This window comes from Aspergillus sydowii (assembly GCF_001890705.1).
Source record: "Aspergillus sydowii CBS 593.65 unplaced genomic scaffold ASPSYscaffold_34, whole genome shotgun sequence".
NCBI classification, from domain to species: Eukaryota; Fungi; Ascomycota; class Eurotiomycetes; order Eurotiales; family Aspergillaceae; genus Aspergillus; species Aspergillus sydowii.
In genome coordinates this window covers 5,225-20,458 of record NW_024467892.1, presented here as the reverse complement: position 1 = coordinate 20,458, position 15,234 = coordinate 5,225, and the positions used below count along the sequence as shown (strand labels likewise).

At 50.0% G+C, this 15,234-nt stretch overlaps 10 protein-coding genes across 10 annotated transcripts in view; 6 read left to right on the top strand and 4 right to left on the bottom strand.

The window, feature by feature from the left end:
• The first annotated feature begins 80 nt into the window (after nucleotides 1-80).
• ASPSYDRAFT_847849 (uncharacterized protein) lies at nucleotides 81-599 on the top strand. Its single transcript, XM_040851416.1, has 2 exons — nucleotides 81-262; nucleotides 338-599. Exons 1-2 carry the CDS (start codon nucleotides 187-189, stop codon nucleotides 544-546), a joined length of 285 nt encoding a protein of 94 aa, XP_040695704.1. The 5' UTR covers nucleotides 81-186; the 3' UTR covers nucleotides 547-599.
• On the bottom strand, nucleotides 203-1,151 carry ASPSYDRAFT_52882 (uncharacterized protein; the record flags this gene model as incomplete). Its single annotated transcript, XM_040848577.1, has 3 exons — nucleotides 1,075-1,151; nucleotides 431-1,012; nucleotides 203-385 (listed from the first exon to the last, which is right to left on the bottom strand). Coding segments are annotated over exons 1-2 (409 nt in total), but the record flags the coding sequence as incomplete, so codon positions are not given.
• A 1,330-nt stretch (nucleotides 1,152-2,481) lies between these two features.
• ASPSYDRAFT_52875 (uncharacterized protein) lies at nucleotides 2,482-3,221 on the bottom strand. The gene has a single exon (XM_040848576.1). It carries the CDS (start codon nucleotides 2,998-3,000, stop codon nucleotides 2,590-2,592), a length of 411 nt encoding a protein of 136 aa, XP_040695702.1. The 5' UTR covers nucleotides 3,001-3,221; the 3' UTR covers nucleotides 2,482-2,589.
• A 3,601-nt stretch (nucleotides 3,222-6,822) lies between these two features.
• Nucleotides 6,823-7,150, top strand: ASPSYDRAFT_74128 (uncharacterized protein; the record flags this gene model as incomplete). The annotated part of the gene is made up of 2 exons (XM_040850759.1): nucleotides 6,823-7,062; nucleotides 7,124-7,150. Coding segments are annotated over 2 exons (267 nt in total), but the record flags the coding sequence as incomplete, so codon positions are not given.
• Nucleotides 7,151-7,502: 352 nt separating this feature from the next.
• ASPSYDRAFT_165466 (uncharacterized protein) lies at nucleotides 7,503-7,802 on the top strand (the record flags this gene model as incomplete). Its single annotated transcript, XM_040843357.1, has 1 exon — nucleotides 7,503-7,802. A coding segment is annotated over one exon (300 nt), but the record flags the coding sequence as incomplete, so codon positions are not given.
• A 439-nt stretch (nucleotides 7,803-8,241) lies between these two features.
• Nucleotides 8,242-9,635, top strand: ASPSYDRAFT_37735 (uncharacterized protein; the record flags this gene model as incomplete). The annotated part of the gene is made up of 3 exons (XM_040845565.1): nucleotides 8,242-8,777; nucleotides 8,893-9,173; nucleotides 9,331-9,635. 3 exons carry the CDS (start codon nucleotides 8,242-8,244, stop codon nucleotides 9,633-9,635), a joined length of 1,122 nt encoding a protein of 373 aa, XP_040695699.1.
• Nucleotides 9,636-10,104: 469 nt separating this feature from the next.
• Nucleotides 10,105-10,551, bottom strand: ASPSYDRAFT_52871 (uncharacterized protein; the record flags this gene model as incomplete). The annotated part of the gene is made up of 2 exons (XM_040848575.1): nucleotides 10,105-10,170; nucleotides 10,388-10,551. Coding segments are annotated over 2 exons (174 nt in total), but the record flags the coding sequence as incomplete, so codon positions are not given.
• An 81-nt stretch (nucleotides 10,552-10,632) lies between these two features.
• ASPSYDRAFT_847720 (uncharacterized protein) lies at nucleotides 10,633-11,496 on the top strand. Its single transcript, XM_040851410.1, has one exon. It carries the CDS (start codon nucleotides 10,936-10,938, stop codon nucleotides 11,386-11,388), a length of 453 nt encoding a protein of 150 aa, XP_040695697.1. The 5' UTR covers nucleotides 10,633-10,935; the 3' UTR covers nucleotides 11,389-11,496.
• An 854-nt stretch (nucleotides 11,497-12,350) lies between these two features.
• Nucleotides 12,351-14,164, bottom strand: ASPSYDRAFT_847697 (uncharacterized protein). The gene has a single exon (XM_040851409.1). The coding sequence runs from the start codon at nucleotides 13,964-13,966 to the stop codon at nucleotides 12,560-12,562; it is 1,407 nt and encodes a 468-aa protein (XP_040695696.1). The 5' UTR covers nucleotides 13,967-14,164; the 3' UTR covers nucleotides 12,351-12,559.
• Nucleotides 14,165-15,234, top strand: part of ASPSYDRAFT_1173938 (uncharacterized protein) — a gene marked incomplete at its 3' end in the record, with an annotated part of 1,257 nt that continues 187 nt past the window's right edge. The window contains exons 1-3 of the mRNA XM_040840285.1: nucleotides 14,165-14,598; nucleotides 14,660-14,979; nucleotides 15,205-15,234. The exon at nucleotides 15,205-15,234 is cut by the window's right edge and continues 187 nt beyond it. Coding sequence (XP_040695695.1) covers nucleotides 14,362-14,598; nucleotides 14,660-14,979; nucleotides 15,205-15,234 — 587 coding nt within the window. The remainder of the gene's footprint in view (nucleotides 14,599-14,659; nucleotides 14,980-15,204) is intronic.

Sequence of the window (15,234 nt, the reverse complement as noted above, 5' to 3'; positions counted from 1 at the left end):
GACAATCGTCGGTGGGTGAACATGCAGCATTTGCTGGACCTCGATCGCCAAGAGTTTCAGGTACCACGACGACCGAACGGGCCGCCATCCATATGCTGACCGTGATAGATCCTCCGATTCGTCCTTTACTACCGTCGAAACCGNAAGAATGAGCCCTCACGGAACCCCGGTACAAGGGTTCGGTTCATGAAAGGGTCTGTGGATGTGGCACAGNCGATAAGGACATATCTGAATACACGTCGGGGGAGTATGTTGGTAGGCGGTATGAACCCTCTTCTAGATCTGGGGAAGGCTGATGCTTCCGATAAGCCATACTAAAGAATCACTTTGTCTCCAGTCTGTGCTCGACAGTCGATCCGCAACCAGGTCAAGGCGATCGTTCAGCCCAGGCTGAGCCATGACCTCCGGTTACTGGATCTTGACGTTGGGCCGTATCATCAGTGGTTGGACACTGGCACAACGATGGCAGACACTGCCGGTCCATCCAGGAACCACGTCCAATGGGTCGCCTCCAGAATAGCTGAAGGCCGTGGTCAATCCAGATGACCGACCTACCCGTGCAAGTTCGATTGAACTACCAGATCTTCTCGGCACATCTTTATCCTACGGACGTTCTAATGGTAACATAATCGACAGCTCGCGCGACAACGGTTACTTCGGGTCCAACGCACGCCCCCAGCCAGGTAATTCCGCAATCGAACGTTCCATAGTACCACTATCCACAGTACTCCGCTCCTTCAGCATCTTCGCGTCTGCGCAGCCCGTCCGACGGCGAGAACAGACTCCTATGGTGGGATACGCTATTGGGTCGTGGTAGTGTCGGCAATGGTAGGTCCGCGAACGCATGCCACCGCAGAGTTGGCACCGTAACCGGCCAGACGGCGCAGCCGACGAGACTGGTGCATTAGCGCCTCTGCGGGACTGGGATTGTGGCAAGCCGACCCTGGATTCAGGGACCCGAGACACGTATGTGAAGCTTCGGTGGTTGATAGGACCATCTTGGTCCGGGACGCTGGGCACGTCAGGCTGGTTGTCATCGAGTGCACTGATCTCTGTTCCGGAAAGCGGGCATACCTCGAGGCCACGGGAGCGTGCACTCCAAGCTTGCATAAGACCCAGAACCAAGTACCGTCTAGCCAGTTCATGTTGCTATTGTGGCGCGAGAGTGGATGCAACCAACGGTCCCGACGGTCGACTCGGAGCCATTTTATGTGGCACGTTCGGCTGAGTCTGAGCTGACGATCAAGATAGCGGCTACTCACGTCTGAGTGCAAACGGTCATCCTCGTCGGGCAAACGCTTCTGACAGGGAACCTTCCTTCAGAAGCAGGAGTCTCAGATAAAGGTAGTCATGTCTGTCTGATACCCGGGTAAGAGGCGCCCCATCACTAGTGACGGCTACAACAATTTCCTGGCAAATGAGAATCCGGTGCCCTCAGAAAGGACTAGTCTGCCTGAAATTATTAACTTTGGCCAACAACAGTTACTCCTGACGTCCAGCCGGGTGCTGGAAGGAAGGAAAATACCCGCCATTTTCACCGTTGTAGACCCTTCTTGCTCTCAGTCCGTCAAATTCCGCGCCAGCCTTCCTACATCAAAGTGTCACCGAGCGCAGACTCCTGCTGGAAAACAACATCTTCCGCCTCGGCCTGCGACCAGAAAGCCCATATTACCGTGTCGTCGGTCGCGATCTGACCGACGATATATCATGGAGGTACCAGGAAACTATGCCGGGGCAGGGCAGAGGGAAGAGTCCCCGCTAGACCGTATCTGACTTTCTTGTCCAGGGATCAATGGGGCCCGCCACTAGTTCCAAGCAAACCCGCCAAAAAGTGATGAATGTAGACTCTGTCATTCTTTTCCGGTGTATGCAGAAAGTAGAGCGTGCGCTTTTACAGCAGTGTGGGAATTCACCCCGATCATTCCCTGAGTAATTACCTTGTGACCTGCCCGCACTGCGGGTCAACTGTCCCCAAAAAGAGCATTATTCCAAGAACAGATCTCGGACAATCATCGGATTAAATGTGGTAGCTCACGACCTCTGGTTCTCCTAAGGAGATGACTTATGTGCTTTATATACTCATCACACGTACCTCCGACCTGCTTGAACAAGCTGAACATCCTTTGCGGACTGTTGTTTGGTTTCCGAATGGATAAGTCCAGGAAGGTCAACGATGGTCAGATGAGGATGATCGGGACCCGACACGTCGACCCGCAAGAGGTCATTTGATAAGCGTGCGACCACAGGTTTGCAATCGACTCGACCACACCCATTCTTCCCGACCCTACTCACACCAACCCGTGGCAGACACGGTAGACGTGCTTCAGCTGCCGAAGATAGGGATGTTGAACACTTGAAGAAGCGCCTTCAAGCCAGCCCACTAACAAAATTCCTAACCAACGAGAATTCCCTACGATACTGACGGATGTAGCGACATATGCTAAAAGTGAATTTGTATGGGCTATAAGGAGACAAGGCACATGTTGGGAAATGTACTAGTAGATTAGTGATAGTTGCTCTTTCGGCTTAACTGCCGGGCGTTAATAAATCGTGCGTGTGTATGTACTGTAATACCCCATATCCGCATAATTATCGGGTGTGCTCGTCACTGTCGTCCATCGGAACATTGTCTTCTCGGGTCTGTGCGAAGTCTGAGGGGTCCGATCCTAGCCCTTCATCCACATCTATTTCGGATTCATCTGCAGCTTTGGTCTGGGCCTGAATAGCCTCTTTTTCGGTCAACTGATTAAGCTCATTGAATAAAGCTTTGAGCTGCGCTTTGTTCCCAGCCTGATTGGTGATTTCTGGATTCTGGTGTCTTTGTTCGATCTCCTCGGTTTGACTCTCCCGAGCCTTTCTCTTCGCGATGTTTTCATTTGACTGCGCATGCAAACCGTTGAGCCGCCTTTTCAGTGGCTCCGCATCTCTTTCCCGTGCCCGAGTCTTCATACGATGCGGTGTCTTGCTAACTCCGCCTGATTTTCCGGGGCGTGGCGCCATCTTCAGAGAGCTCTCGTCGATTGCTGTTCCGGCTCTTGGTGGAATTGTGAGCTTGCTAATCTGCTTGGACTTAGGGGCATCTTGGTTGGCCTTTATATATCCTAGTGATGGTAGATGTTACCACCGATTTCTACTCTGGGGACTCGACGGTCAGATTTTGAGGACTTGTTTGCAGCCCATTGTAGATGGAGAAGTAGGAGACACCCTCTCTGTGTTTTGTGTCTCAGTCACGAATCAATTATGCTGGAGGTCCTTCTTATAGACCGGGATAGAATTCCCTCGTTTTTGTCGCATTTCTGGGACTCCCACCCTTTCAATAAGGCATATACCAGCCGCTCCCACTTTCGGAATTTACACCAAGCCTTTGATGACGGATAAGTAGCGGGAACGAACGCCACTTCCCAGGGGTTCCATTGTGGATCTTGCCCGTCATATGGTGCAGTGGCTCGCATTCAAGCGTTTCCCCTTTCTTGTGGCATTCATTTCACGTAATGCGACATCAAGGGGGCATGTTACCCGGGCATCATTTTTATTTTTCCTGAGGACCGACAGGGCTAACCCACTTTAACTTTCCCAATTGAAAAGGAATCGCCCGGTTATTTATCACCTTTTTCCAAGAAGATTCGGTAATGGTCTAAATACTTAACCGGTCGCGGTTCAGAATAGCGTCCAGAATAACCGGGCATTTCTGACGGCTGGTCTCCCTAGTCTCACTCCATCTTGCCCGGGCAATGGCCAAGGCCGTGTTGATAAATAGTGATCGGGCATGTTTACCCGGCTATCTGGAATGCCATCTACACGATATTCTCCGGACCCACCTGGAATCATTCCTCTTCTTGCCCGTTTCTCCGCTCGCACTCCACTTTTGCCCGCCACAACCCCAAAACCCGGCACTGCCATAGGATAGGTCGAGCTCATGTTCCTTCTGATACCCACGGCCTTTTGCCCGAGTAGGACTCTGCTGATTTGATGGGCCTTCTCAGTCGAAAGATGGCCTACGGACTGGAGAAGCGGTGTTCGCTCCTTCAGCGTAACTCCTAGGGGAGGACGGCGCAGTCATTGATACCAAGCATCGTACCTTCAAGATGATTGAGGACGGTAGAAAGACGATTGTTTGTATTCGCTAATATGACTAAGGGTCTCCACCCCGTAGTTAGTTGAGGCTGAGTACCAATCAATATACACCCGGATGTCAATAGCGGCAATGCGCGGACGCCCGCATCAAAGTTGACATTGAGGATAATGCAATGGAAAGTCCTCTCATTGTCGCTAGGCGATGGGGTCATACCGACGTTGCGCTTCAGCTTCAGCTTCACATGGGCTTGTATTTCGAGTTCAGCTAGCTTGCCTTGCTATGTTAGCGACTGTGTCTAGTGATAATATTTAATAACACCTTCCGCGCGTGCAATTTCGGTGTACCTTCATGGTAGACTCTGGACGGATTACTTCTGCCAAACTGCTGAAGTGTTGCAGGCAAAAATGGAGTGGTTTAACTAAATATAGACTAGCTCCTTTGCTCTGAAACGACCAAAGGGAGAGGAAGGGAAAACTAAACGCGCCCGCGAGAGCGTGCGCAAAAAAGGCTGCGATTTGCCCTGAAACGAAGGAATTCTTGACCTCAAAGATAATCCCACAACCCGTGGTCTTGATAGCCATCGAAAATACTGCTCTTTATATGTTCAACTATCTCGAATTCGATCACTCGGGAGGTCTACACCTCTTACATAAGCTTGAAAAGAAAGACATCCAACTCGGCCCCGATCCGCGCCTCCTAGCTGAGATGGACAGGCTCCAGACCCTTGAAAAACAGACTATTGAATCTTGGGAGAAAGCACACTAAATTATTACATTTTGGTCGAACCATCACCGCCCAGCGCTTATGCATTATTACCTTTTACCCCTGGCTTGGCATGCACGTATTCCCTCATGTTCTCCCACGCTGACAAGTACGAACACTTGCTCCGCACATCCTAGATCAACGATCTTGGTTCTACATATTTTGCGACGCCATTTCATTTCTCATCGTTTCAGGGCATCCGCGTGCGGCAGCGCGCGCCACCAGTATGCTGCACTGCTAATGCCACGCCTGCTTCTCGTTCGTCCGTTACCCGTCTACTTTCGCTCTAGTGTCCCTCGGCAGGGTACGCTACTGCACGTTTCAGCGATTTTATTAGTTTTCCTACTCGCTCACTTTCGTTTCGTCCCACTCCTTTTATTGCGACGTCCCTATGGTGTTTCTCTTTCGATGTCTTCTTCGACCAAGCCACATTGCTCTCCGATCTTTATACATAGCCATCGACGCATTGAACGTTCAGCTTCTGACGAGTCCATTCGTGTCATTCCCAGCCCATCATGTTCTCCTCTGCAAACCTCTCGCTCGGATTTCTACCATATACTCTTATTCATCTCTTCTCTTCCAAGCTAGTCCGCAATCCTTTGGCTTTGCCCGGCAAATACATATCTCCCCTTCGTCTCTCAACGTTTAGCCATCCCTTTTGTCACATAGCATGTCCTCGTCTTCTGCTCCGTCCCGCTCATGCTTAGACTGTGGCCGCGCCATTCGAGTGACTCGTCGCTATATTCGCTGTGAAAGTTGTCGGATAGCCGCCTCGCCAATCCCGCTCCAGACCCAACCATGTACGGACTGTGGCGCCCTTATCTACGCGAACGATACATATGTCCGGTGCGATACCTGCCGTCTGTCGACGCCCCTTCAACAGCACTCATCGCTCCGTGTTCCTGAAAGACGGACTTGTTGGGCATGCGGAGACGCTTTCTTCGGGGGACGGCGTGTGACTCGGTGCTCGCGTTGTAGACGGAGAAGCTCAACTGTTGTACAGGGAGCAACAGATTCTTCCCTTTCGGGCCCGTCCTTCAACCCGTATACAAATTCCTTTGACGCTGCACGTTTTCAGCCCCCAGCTGCAGTTATTCCTCGGAAAAGAAAGATTCCGCTTCCTTCTCGTCAGCCACCACTACAGCCAGCGAAACCTATAAACAACGAGAAACTCCTCTCTCTCCTCCACCAAGCGGTTAAAATTCTGCACCAAGAATTCCACTTTCGCCTCGAGGCTTCCGACACATTCCCGCCGGAGATATCCCCATCGCACATCCGCGCTTCCATTGCCCGTTATGAGACCATGGTGGCTGCTGCAACCGAAGACGTGGCCTGTTGTCTGTGTGGCAGGCTTACTCCACAAGAAGATATTCGCCAGCTCCATGATAAGGAGCCCCTGCTACAGCTTTGGAGAAAATGTCTTGATGATTGTGCCCGCCAAGGCACAGTGTGGAATAGCTGCTCAGCCTGTTACTCCTCGCTGCTACGTCACCAGATCCCTAAATTTTCCTCTCGGAATCAAATAAATATAACGTTCTGTCAACACTATCCTGCGGTTTTAGATGGGCTCACTCTAACGGAAGAATATCTTATTGCCAAATCGCATCCAGTCGGAGTGGTATTGAAATTGCGACCCGGTGGTAGGGCGTCGCCTATTAATCACCACGCGTTACGAGGGCATTTCATCGTCATACCACAGGATCCAGATTCACTCCTTCAGATATTACCTTGTCCTCGACTACGGTTCACGCAGCTAATCAAGGTTGTTTGGCTCGGAAGCACACCTCCCTCCACCTCTGACTTAGAGCCATTTTTAATTGTCCGGAAGCTCAGAGTACTTGCGGCTCTGCGCTATTTGGTTGAGCATAATCCTCTCTATCGCGATGTAACCATTGACTACCCTGCTATAGATAGTTGGGCTGACGACTTCATCCCCACTGAATTGCAAGACCACGTCATCTCTTTGAGACACTGACCACCATGAGCGCGCCGGTTATGCAATTGACCTAGAAGGTCCCAATTACGAGAATGACTGGCAAGCCGCAGAAGACGACCTTTCTGATGCAGCTAAGGACTCACTTTTGTTGACTGCTTCCGTTAGTACAGACATCAACGGGGAGCGACAAGACCCTGACCTGCGTACCCTCAATGCTGTTTATCACGTGAAAAACAGTCAACCGATAGACAGCGACGAAGCAGTTCTCACGCCTGACCCTGCACAAAGTGTACACCGACCCCCCACATCTCATCCGATACCCTTGCTGAAGTACACGATTCGAGGTGAAGCAAGGCTGCTCAGCCATTGGCAGGACCCCGATTACTTTCTCTCCGCCTTCCCTACTCTTTTTCCAAGAGGGGTTGGAGGTCATTTGGACCAACGGCCCGTCCCTGTATCGATCGCCTCCTTCGCGGACTGGGCTCTCCGCCACCACAGCAGAAGGCAAGGCCCTCTACATACTTCTAACAGCACGGGCTAATGCACGTAGATTTGCACGACACAAAACCTTCATGTATCTAATGTATGATGTACTTCAGCTACGGAATTCATCGCTTGGTAATAGTCTCCTTGTTAAACGTTCCCAATGGAGCTCCGTTACCCGCGATATAAACTCCGTCAGTTCTGCTCAATTACAAAACGCCCGTCAAAGTGCTAGCTACCACCAAGTCAATCGATGACCCTCTCATTCGACGGCTACTGAAGAACATCACTTCCATTGGCATCCACGTACCAGGCTCCTTCTACCAGAAATTACAGATGCGCGGGGAAATCCGAGGCTCACTGGTTCGCGAGGGAATGCCGGCGTTCTGGCTGACCGTCAACCCTTCTGACCTGCAAAATCCACTGGTTCTAACCCTTGCCGGAGTCCCGCTCAGTGACTCTATGTCAACATTAACCTCGGATTTTCGCCGGAACATAGTGACCTCTGATCCCGTCGCTGTCGCGCGATTCTTCCACTGCACCTGAAGCGCAATTCTGGATGGTCTGGTAGGAACTAAACCTGCTCACCATAGGATCTTCGGCGATGTTTCGAACTACTTTGGAGTGGTAGAGAGCAATGGCCGAGGAATGTTGCATCTGCATGCGATGATCTGGGTTTGAGGCAATCTTCGTTTTATACATTTACGGGACCGGATCCGGACGGATGCCCCCTTCGCGACTCGAATGATTCGATACTTGGAAAGTACCATTATGCACAGTTTACAGGCAATCTCCCCAGCTACTTCTCAAAGATCCATTCCTCGTAGAACCCCGTCTGCCACCGAACGCGAAACGCACGAGGAATTCTTTCGGAAATTATTCCACGACAGTAACGCCGTGGCAAGCGCCAAGCAAATCCATTCAAAACGTCACTCCGCCACTTGCTTTAAAATATAACCGCCGAAACTCCAGCTGCCGCTTTGGTATGCCACGTGCCCTCATCCAGTCCTCAAAGGTAGATGAGCATGGTATTATTCATCTTGCTCGCAACCATCCATGGGTAAACCCTTGGAACCCCGCTATTGCTACTTGTATTCGCTCCAATCACGACATATCTTGGATCCCAACTGTGTCCAAGTCTTTATCTTTGATATACTACATTACCAACTACGCCACCAAAGACGATATTTCTCCATTGCAGATAGTCACAAAAGCCGCGTTGCTGAGGCAGGCCATCGAGAGCGCCAATAATACCCCGTCTCCCACCCGCGCAGACCTACGTCTTCGCCAAAAAGGACTGGACAACTTCGCCCTCCGGTGCTTCAATAGTTTGTCTCATGATAGGGAAGTCAGTGGTGTCCATGTCGCAAGTACCTTGCTCGGACTCCCGTCCTATTACACCCTCCACCACAATTTTATCCGGATCAACCTCTGGAGTTTGAGACAACACATTCGCTCTCTCACCCACCTCCATCGCCCTTCAGAGACCTCCTCAGCTGCATTGACTGAGGAGACCGTTACGTATGATCATAGAGACTCTTCGCCGACGACCATATTTGATAATTACCGATGGCGCGGTGACCTCCTCAGTCCATTATCTTTTTTTCAAATACTGCATGCTGGTACGCACGAAGAGACTTGAAGATGCCACATTAGACGATATTCCCTTTGAAGAAAAACACCCTAGACACAGCACACATATGCAACGACTCGCGCGATCTCCGTCCCAAACGCTCACCGTGACACTGCAAGGCCAGCTAACTGAATTCCAAACCGTCGAGGACTCCATACCAGGCGGTCACCCCACAACGACCGCTATCGAGAATGACCTGGCCGAGATTCTGCTTGGCCTATTCATCCCTTGGGAGAAACTAGCAACTTTTGTTCTTAGCGATTCTCCTCCAACCCGGAGCATACGTCAGGATCTTCACCAGATCTGGACCGCTATACAGCCAACACTGCCTCCACACTGCCAAACCTTTGCAAAGAATATAGAACTCTTACGGAAATCCCAGTCCGATTGTCAAGCAGACGCGTTTCCGAAAACAATCTGCTGAACACACGTCCCCTCTAGACCACGAGCTAGCCGGCCCTCCGTACCCGGTCTCTGACTCCGACGAAGAAACCAGACAACTTGCACCGACTGCTGACGAAGCTTTGGACACAGAAACACTTCTCGCTGCTTTTTTTGCAATAAGCAGACGGTGGGCTCTGGAGACTCTGGATGCGCAACGCCACCTCCCCACCATCGCCTCGTCCTCTCTTCCTCCGGAATCTCTACAACCCCTGGGCGTCCTACCACTCGACATCTCTCACGGAAGTCTGGACACAGCCTCTGGTCTCAAGTTTATGCCTCCAACTACTATTCAAGAATGGTAAACGCGGTTGAAGGATATTACCGCCCTAGAAGATAGGGACGCCGACTGTGACCCATCGACTGGCGCTGTCCCTGATGTGGGCGACTTTAACTGCGACGCAATGGACGGAATACTGGTTCCCCTTTCAACGGATTCTGAGTCACTCCCCGATCTACAACACTATCGCCCCCAGCTAGAAAATAAACCCACTGGCCCTTCGCTTACGGCCTTGATTCACAGAACCATTCCTCTCAACGAGAAGCAGCGTATTGTTGTGCAATGGATCCTGTCTGGAGCTTTAGCGTGGGCTCACCATCCCCGCCATCGTAGATGCCACGGCAAGTCACTAGATCTCACCCGAGCCCCACTGGCAAAGGAACCAAAGAAACGACAGTAGAATGACACCTACCATTGCGGACATACCTAGGTTCTGCGTCCCTGCCCCTGTGAATACAGTCGCGTTAGCCGGCGATGTTCCGGATGATGGGGGCACGGGCGAGACGAATGATGTTGTCATTGTGTGGGCTGAAATGCTCCTGTCTTTGACGTCGATACTGGTAGGTGAAATCACTGCACTTGACTTGGCTCGAACGGACGCCGTGACGCTGGGGGTGAGTGGATGGGTTGTATTTCGCAATCCGTTCCGCCCCGATGACGCAGCCACTGAATGAGAGCTGGTGACTGTCCCTGAAGGAATTGCTCTATGCGCGCTCATACTGCTTTTGGCGAGTGGCGTTGAGTGGTAGGCTTTGTATGATGCTAATCCGATTACAGCACGGTCTGGCTCAAGTCTGGTCGATGGCTCTGAACAGGGTGGAGTTGAATGAGCCGCAGAGTTCTCGGAAAAGACAAGAACAGCCGCAGCGATGCTGGCCAGCACTATCGCGAACCAGGATCTGTCGATGTTGAGATGAGGTCTTGCTCAGTCTGGGCTTGGGCTTGGAGGGTGCCTTTCAGTTTCCCGGTCTGAGGGGAAAGGAGGGCATTTATGGGTTACTATCTAAAAGATGTTTCGTGTCTGAGAGACGCGTAGAAGACCTCTAAAGAAGGTAGCATCAGCTACGCACTATTTAGAGAAAGATATCGACTTAATTGAGGGCCCGTCTGTGAGAATCCTGCGGGTTATATCCAACTGCCGCGAGATGATTCATATATCAATCAAGCCATTTGATTAGCCGTCGTCGAATTTGAATGGCTTCTCTTTGGCAGCCGCAGCTAACAGACTGTTGGCTCCAGAAGATACCGGCTGCATGGGACTAGCATGCTACAATGTATGACGGTCAATCTCACACTGACCTATATATAAAGATGCCCATGTTACGATGAAGAGTAATAACTTTATTAATGTCATACCTACCAACTACGGTATCGACAATTGCCTCTTCACTTTCAGCTTCCCGGCTAAGCCCACCTACTCCAGAACAATCATGGGTCGCTCTCAGAAGCAGCAGCAAGTACGATCTACTGTCGGCGGTATCCGACTGACTGGGTCTCCCCGATTACCATTGGAAGCGCCTGGACGACTGTATCAGGCCCGACAATTCAAGCGATACAGTACTCTGCGTCCGAACCAATGTGGCCCTCCAATCAACCAACCCAACAAATCCACGAAAAGGCGCAGAACCATGTGGAGACGCAGACGAAGGAGCAGGTACGCGAAAGTTGGCTCCAGAGACTACGACCAAGGACACAAGCAGCTAGCAAGCACAACTAGGCCGTGCATGTGTTCGCCCGTATTCAGCAAGGCTTTTTATTCGAATATAAATATACATTGAAGCCGCCAGCTGGCACCTGTGAAACCTAGGCCAGCAGGACTAGGTGCGCTAGATGAAGCTCAAGTGGTGGGATGGTACAGGACACATCGTCAGTTCAATCTCAACATTTTAAACCGCATCAGGGCTTCAAGGCTCGAACAGCCACCCCATATTCTATTAGCTTCTGATAATACAGTATTGTACGTCTCGTAGCTCTAATGACCTCTTATATGTAATCACTGGAATATTATTGGTGGTTTCCCCTTAGATTTTTTATAACCTGCTCCTAATACAACAAAATCCGGGTCAAGTGAGAGAACTTTAAAAACAAAGGTCCCAAAGTACAGTAGAGTAAACGATAAGCCTATGAACTGTCAAACTGTACAGCCTGGGTTTAGGTGACAAAGTATCACCACATTTCGGGTTCTCGTACTCTAAGCGGATGCTTTTATAACGCCAAATAAAGTACCTCCTCATCGGACCTGTCAATATAGGAGCAGTAAACAGTCACAGATCGACTTTAAGCACCCGGGTATTTCCAAAATGCTTCAACCTCAATTGCCCCCAGAAAGTCTCCATGGGCTTTATACGTTCTCGAACTGTTTCAGTATATTTTTACGAGACTTTTCTCACTGTCACAAGATTGTGAGCAGATCCACCTCGGTTTAAGAATGATTCAGGCATGGCTCAAGAATAATTTGCATGAGACACGAACTCCTATAACGATCTATTCTATGAATGTTTCAATGTAGACAAGAATGAAGTAGGTAAGTAATATTATATTTCTCTAGTCTACCTAAACGAAAGTTATATCTATGGAAGCAATGCTATAACATTAGCGCCTTAACTCCAAACACCTATCAGCTAAACCCCCAGCACTCCTACAAATAGGACAAGTAGCTTGATCAGCAAAATAGAGCCAGGGTGGTGAGGTAGAGATATGTTATTGCAGCTTGAGGAATAATGATAAGTCATGATGATAAGTCAATAAAAAGTTACAGTCCATTGCTACTATAGCTACTATTCATTTTTAAGGAGCCGGTATGAATCCTATACCTCCTATCAGGCATATGAAAACATGTTCTCTCTAGAAGAGTATGCACAGTATGTACAATGTATTAATCCAGAGATAACCCAGTCGCCACCATATAATCCCGCCATAAGAACACGGGCTTTGCTCGCGCTTTTCCAATCACGGGTTGCTAACAACAGCATGGACTTTGACTCTGCCCTTGATAGGTGTTCTGCACAAGTGGCATCGGTTGATTGCTTCCGCACAGTGCGCACAGCAGACATGCCCGCAGCTTGAGAAACAAGTATCGAGGTCTCTATCGGTACATATCATGCAGATACTAGGATTGTCCTTTCTGCTGCGAAGTTTGTTGTGTGCAAGATACAATTCAACCCAAAAATTTCCCTTAAAAGGGATCCTTGCTATAAGACTTTTCCACATCCTGAATCTCTCTTCGGCATCTACCAGTTTGAGCTGTTGAACAAGCATTTCGAACAGGGCAGTATTTCCGGGATATTGACGAAGGAGTGATCTCACTTTCTGTGCGGCGATATTTTCATCCAGGCATTCCTCACAGGCCGCCCTAAACCCAGCCAAGAGATGAGGATTATCGGGCTGGGCACTTACGAGTGCTCCCCAAATAGATAGAGTCTTTGTTGGCCCCAACTGGCGTCTCTGGCTGTGTAACTCTTCACAAAGTTGAGGTAGGAATTTATTGTAACCCTCAGTGTTTATCGTAAATTTGGCCCAGAGTTTTGTTGCTTCTTCAACGTGTCTATGCTGAAGAAGAATTTTGCAACACTCAAGCGCAGTTGGCCGAGGATAAGTAGACCTTTTCCGCTNCAACTTATAGGGTAAATGCTGCAATCGAGTTGGAACTGCGGACTTTTCGCCCTTTGCAATACAATAGAGTANCAGCAACTTCGCGTCGTCTCTAGCATCGGAGCCATGTTGCAGTATGGAGCGGAAGGCATGATAGGCATTATCATAGTCATGTTGCAAGTAGTACCCCATAGCAATTTTGCTTTCTGCTAGTTGTAACCGCTTCAGACGATGAGCAGAGCGCAGCGGGCGGGCTGCATTGATCAACCCCTCTTGGAATTGGATCTGCCGCGGATACTTCTCGATTAGCCCAAGCCATGCCTGGCAGGCTTCGTCATGTAAATTGTTGTCGGTACATGCAACAGCTCTTTGGCGTATAAGCCACTCGTTATCTGGANGTTCACGTAGGAGATCATGGAAGACATGAAGACGAGTCTGAGGGGGGTGGCTTTCAAGGAGGTTAACGAGCCTTTCTTGTGTTTGTGTGGAAAATGGATTTGAGATTATTTGTACAACGCAGTGGTCAACCGTGTCCATTTTGCCTCTGGCTGTAGCAGCAGAAGGAATATCAGGGGGCTGTCGTGTGATAGGATTGTGGTTATGTTGCAAACATATTGTACACTGGAGGCGGTCACAAAGACCAATTTGCGAGGCCATTTTGATGGAGATTTTTGAATTGACGTCTCTGGAGCAAAACGGCAGGCAGAATGCAGCTGCAGTATATACCGTGGGTAAGAGAGGCTGTGCAGCTGTTGGTGGCGCCATTCTGGCAATGCCTATAAGGAATATAGACTTTTTGAGGCCACCAGAAACTTATTTTATCTGCGGTCCAACCATACCAGATAATCTCAGCATGGCACAGTCTCGGAATCAGGTCCAGTTCTCTAACTTCGGTCAGACAGAGTAGCTGATTGAGTCAATGCTACCATCGGTCTTGCCCACGTTGAGTGACCCCTCAGATACGTACACCACGCCCAAAACACTTCACATATTCATATCAAATGATTCGGTGCTTCTGAAAGTAGCGTAACACGGCAGTCTTATGCGTGAGTATGCTTAGGCCAGGGGGGCTCCCAAGAACGGACAAATCAATCCTAGGAGCCAATCAAGGAATCCCGTGATAGACGAGCTTCCGAGGAGCTCGAACCACAGCTCAGAGGATGAAGCCCAACGCTCCCAAGCTCGGAGACCGTCCTGAGAAAGCGATATCGCCTCTCGGGACTTTCAGGTTGGTATGGTACCTGCTGCTGATGCACCCATACTTGTCCCAGAAGGCCCCTATATTATCTCGAGTGCTCGACTGTTTGACCTCCACGAACAATCCTTTCCACACCTTGGCCTACTTACCACAAAGTCCATTGTCAACGACCCTACACATCAACGACAGCTACAACATGGTACGTGAGCGCGTTTGGACAAAACACACAAGCAGTGGCAGTGCTAACCTTTACGAACTAGCCAACCTGTACAGATATTTTGTCTGAAATGGCTATCGCCGAACCAATGGCAGCCAATGTTCCACTCCTCCTGCAACAGTTCTTCCAGCATAACGTCAAACATGAAGCAAGTGCCCTTCTTTGCTGCGCAGCAGGTCAGGGATGCGTGTTGGAAATGGAAACTTTGCTCGATGAATACCACGCCGATGTCAACGCCGTGGATGGAGACAGTACGCCCCTTATCAAAGCGGTCATGGGTGGCTCCTTTGACGCGGTGGAGCATGTTTTGTCACGGAGTGAGCTCGACTTGAATCACTTCAACCAGGGGAATAAGGCTCTGTGGTATAGCACAGCCCAAAAGGACGCGGCGATTGCCCAGCGGCTGCTTCTCCAACCAGGGATAGACATAAACACTCCGTTACAGGCCAAGAGTGGGAAACTCTTGAATACCTTCAACGAGGCCGCCATCCGCAACAATACCGAAGTAGCCAAGGTCATCCTGGCCCGCGAACGAGCAGATCCGAACATCGCAGCAGAGAATGGTCAGACACCACTGCTTTGTGCCAGTGCTCGGGGATGTGTGGAGATCGTCAGAGT

Coding starts and splice junctions, on each gene's coding strand:
- ASPSYDRAFT_847720 (XM_040851410.1), top strand. CDS start 10,936: ATGAAGAGTAATAACTTTATTAATGTCATACCTACCAACTACGGTATC.
- ASPSYDRAFT_52875 (XM_040848576.1), bottom strand. CDS start 3,000: ATGGCGCCACGCCCCGGAAAATCAGGCGGAGTTAGCAAGACACCGCAT.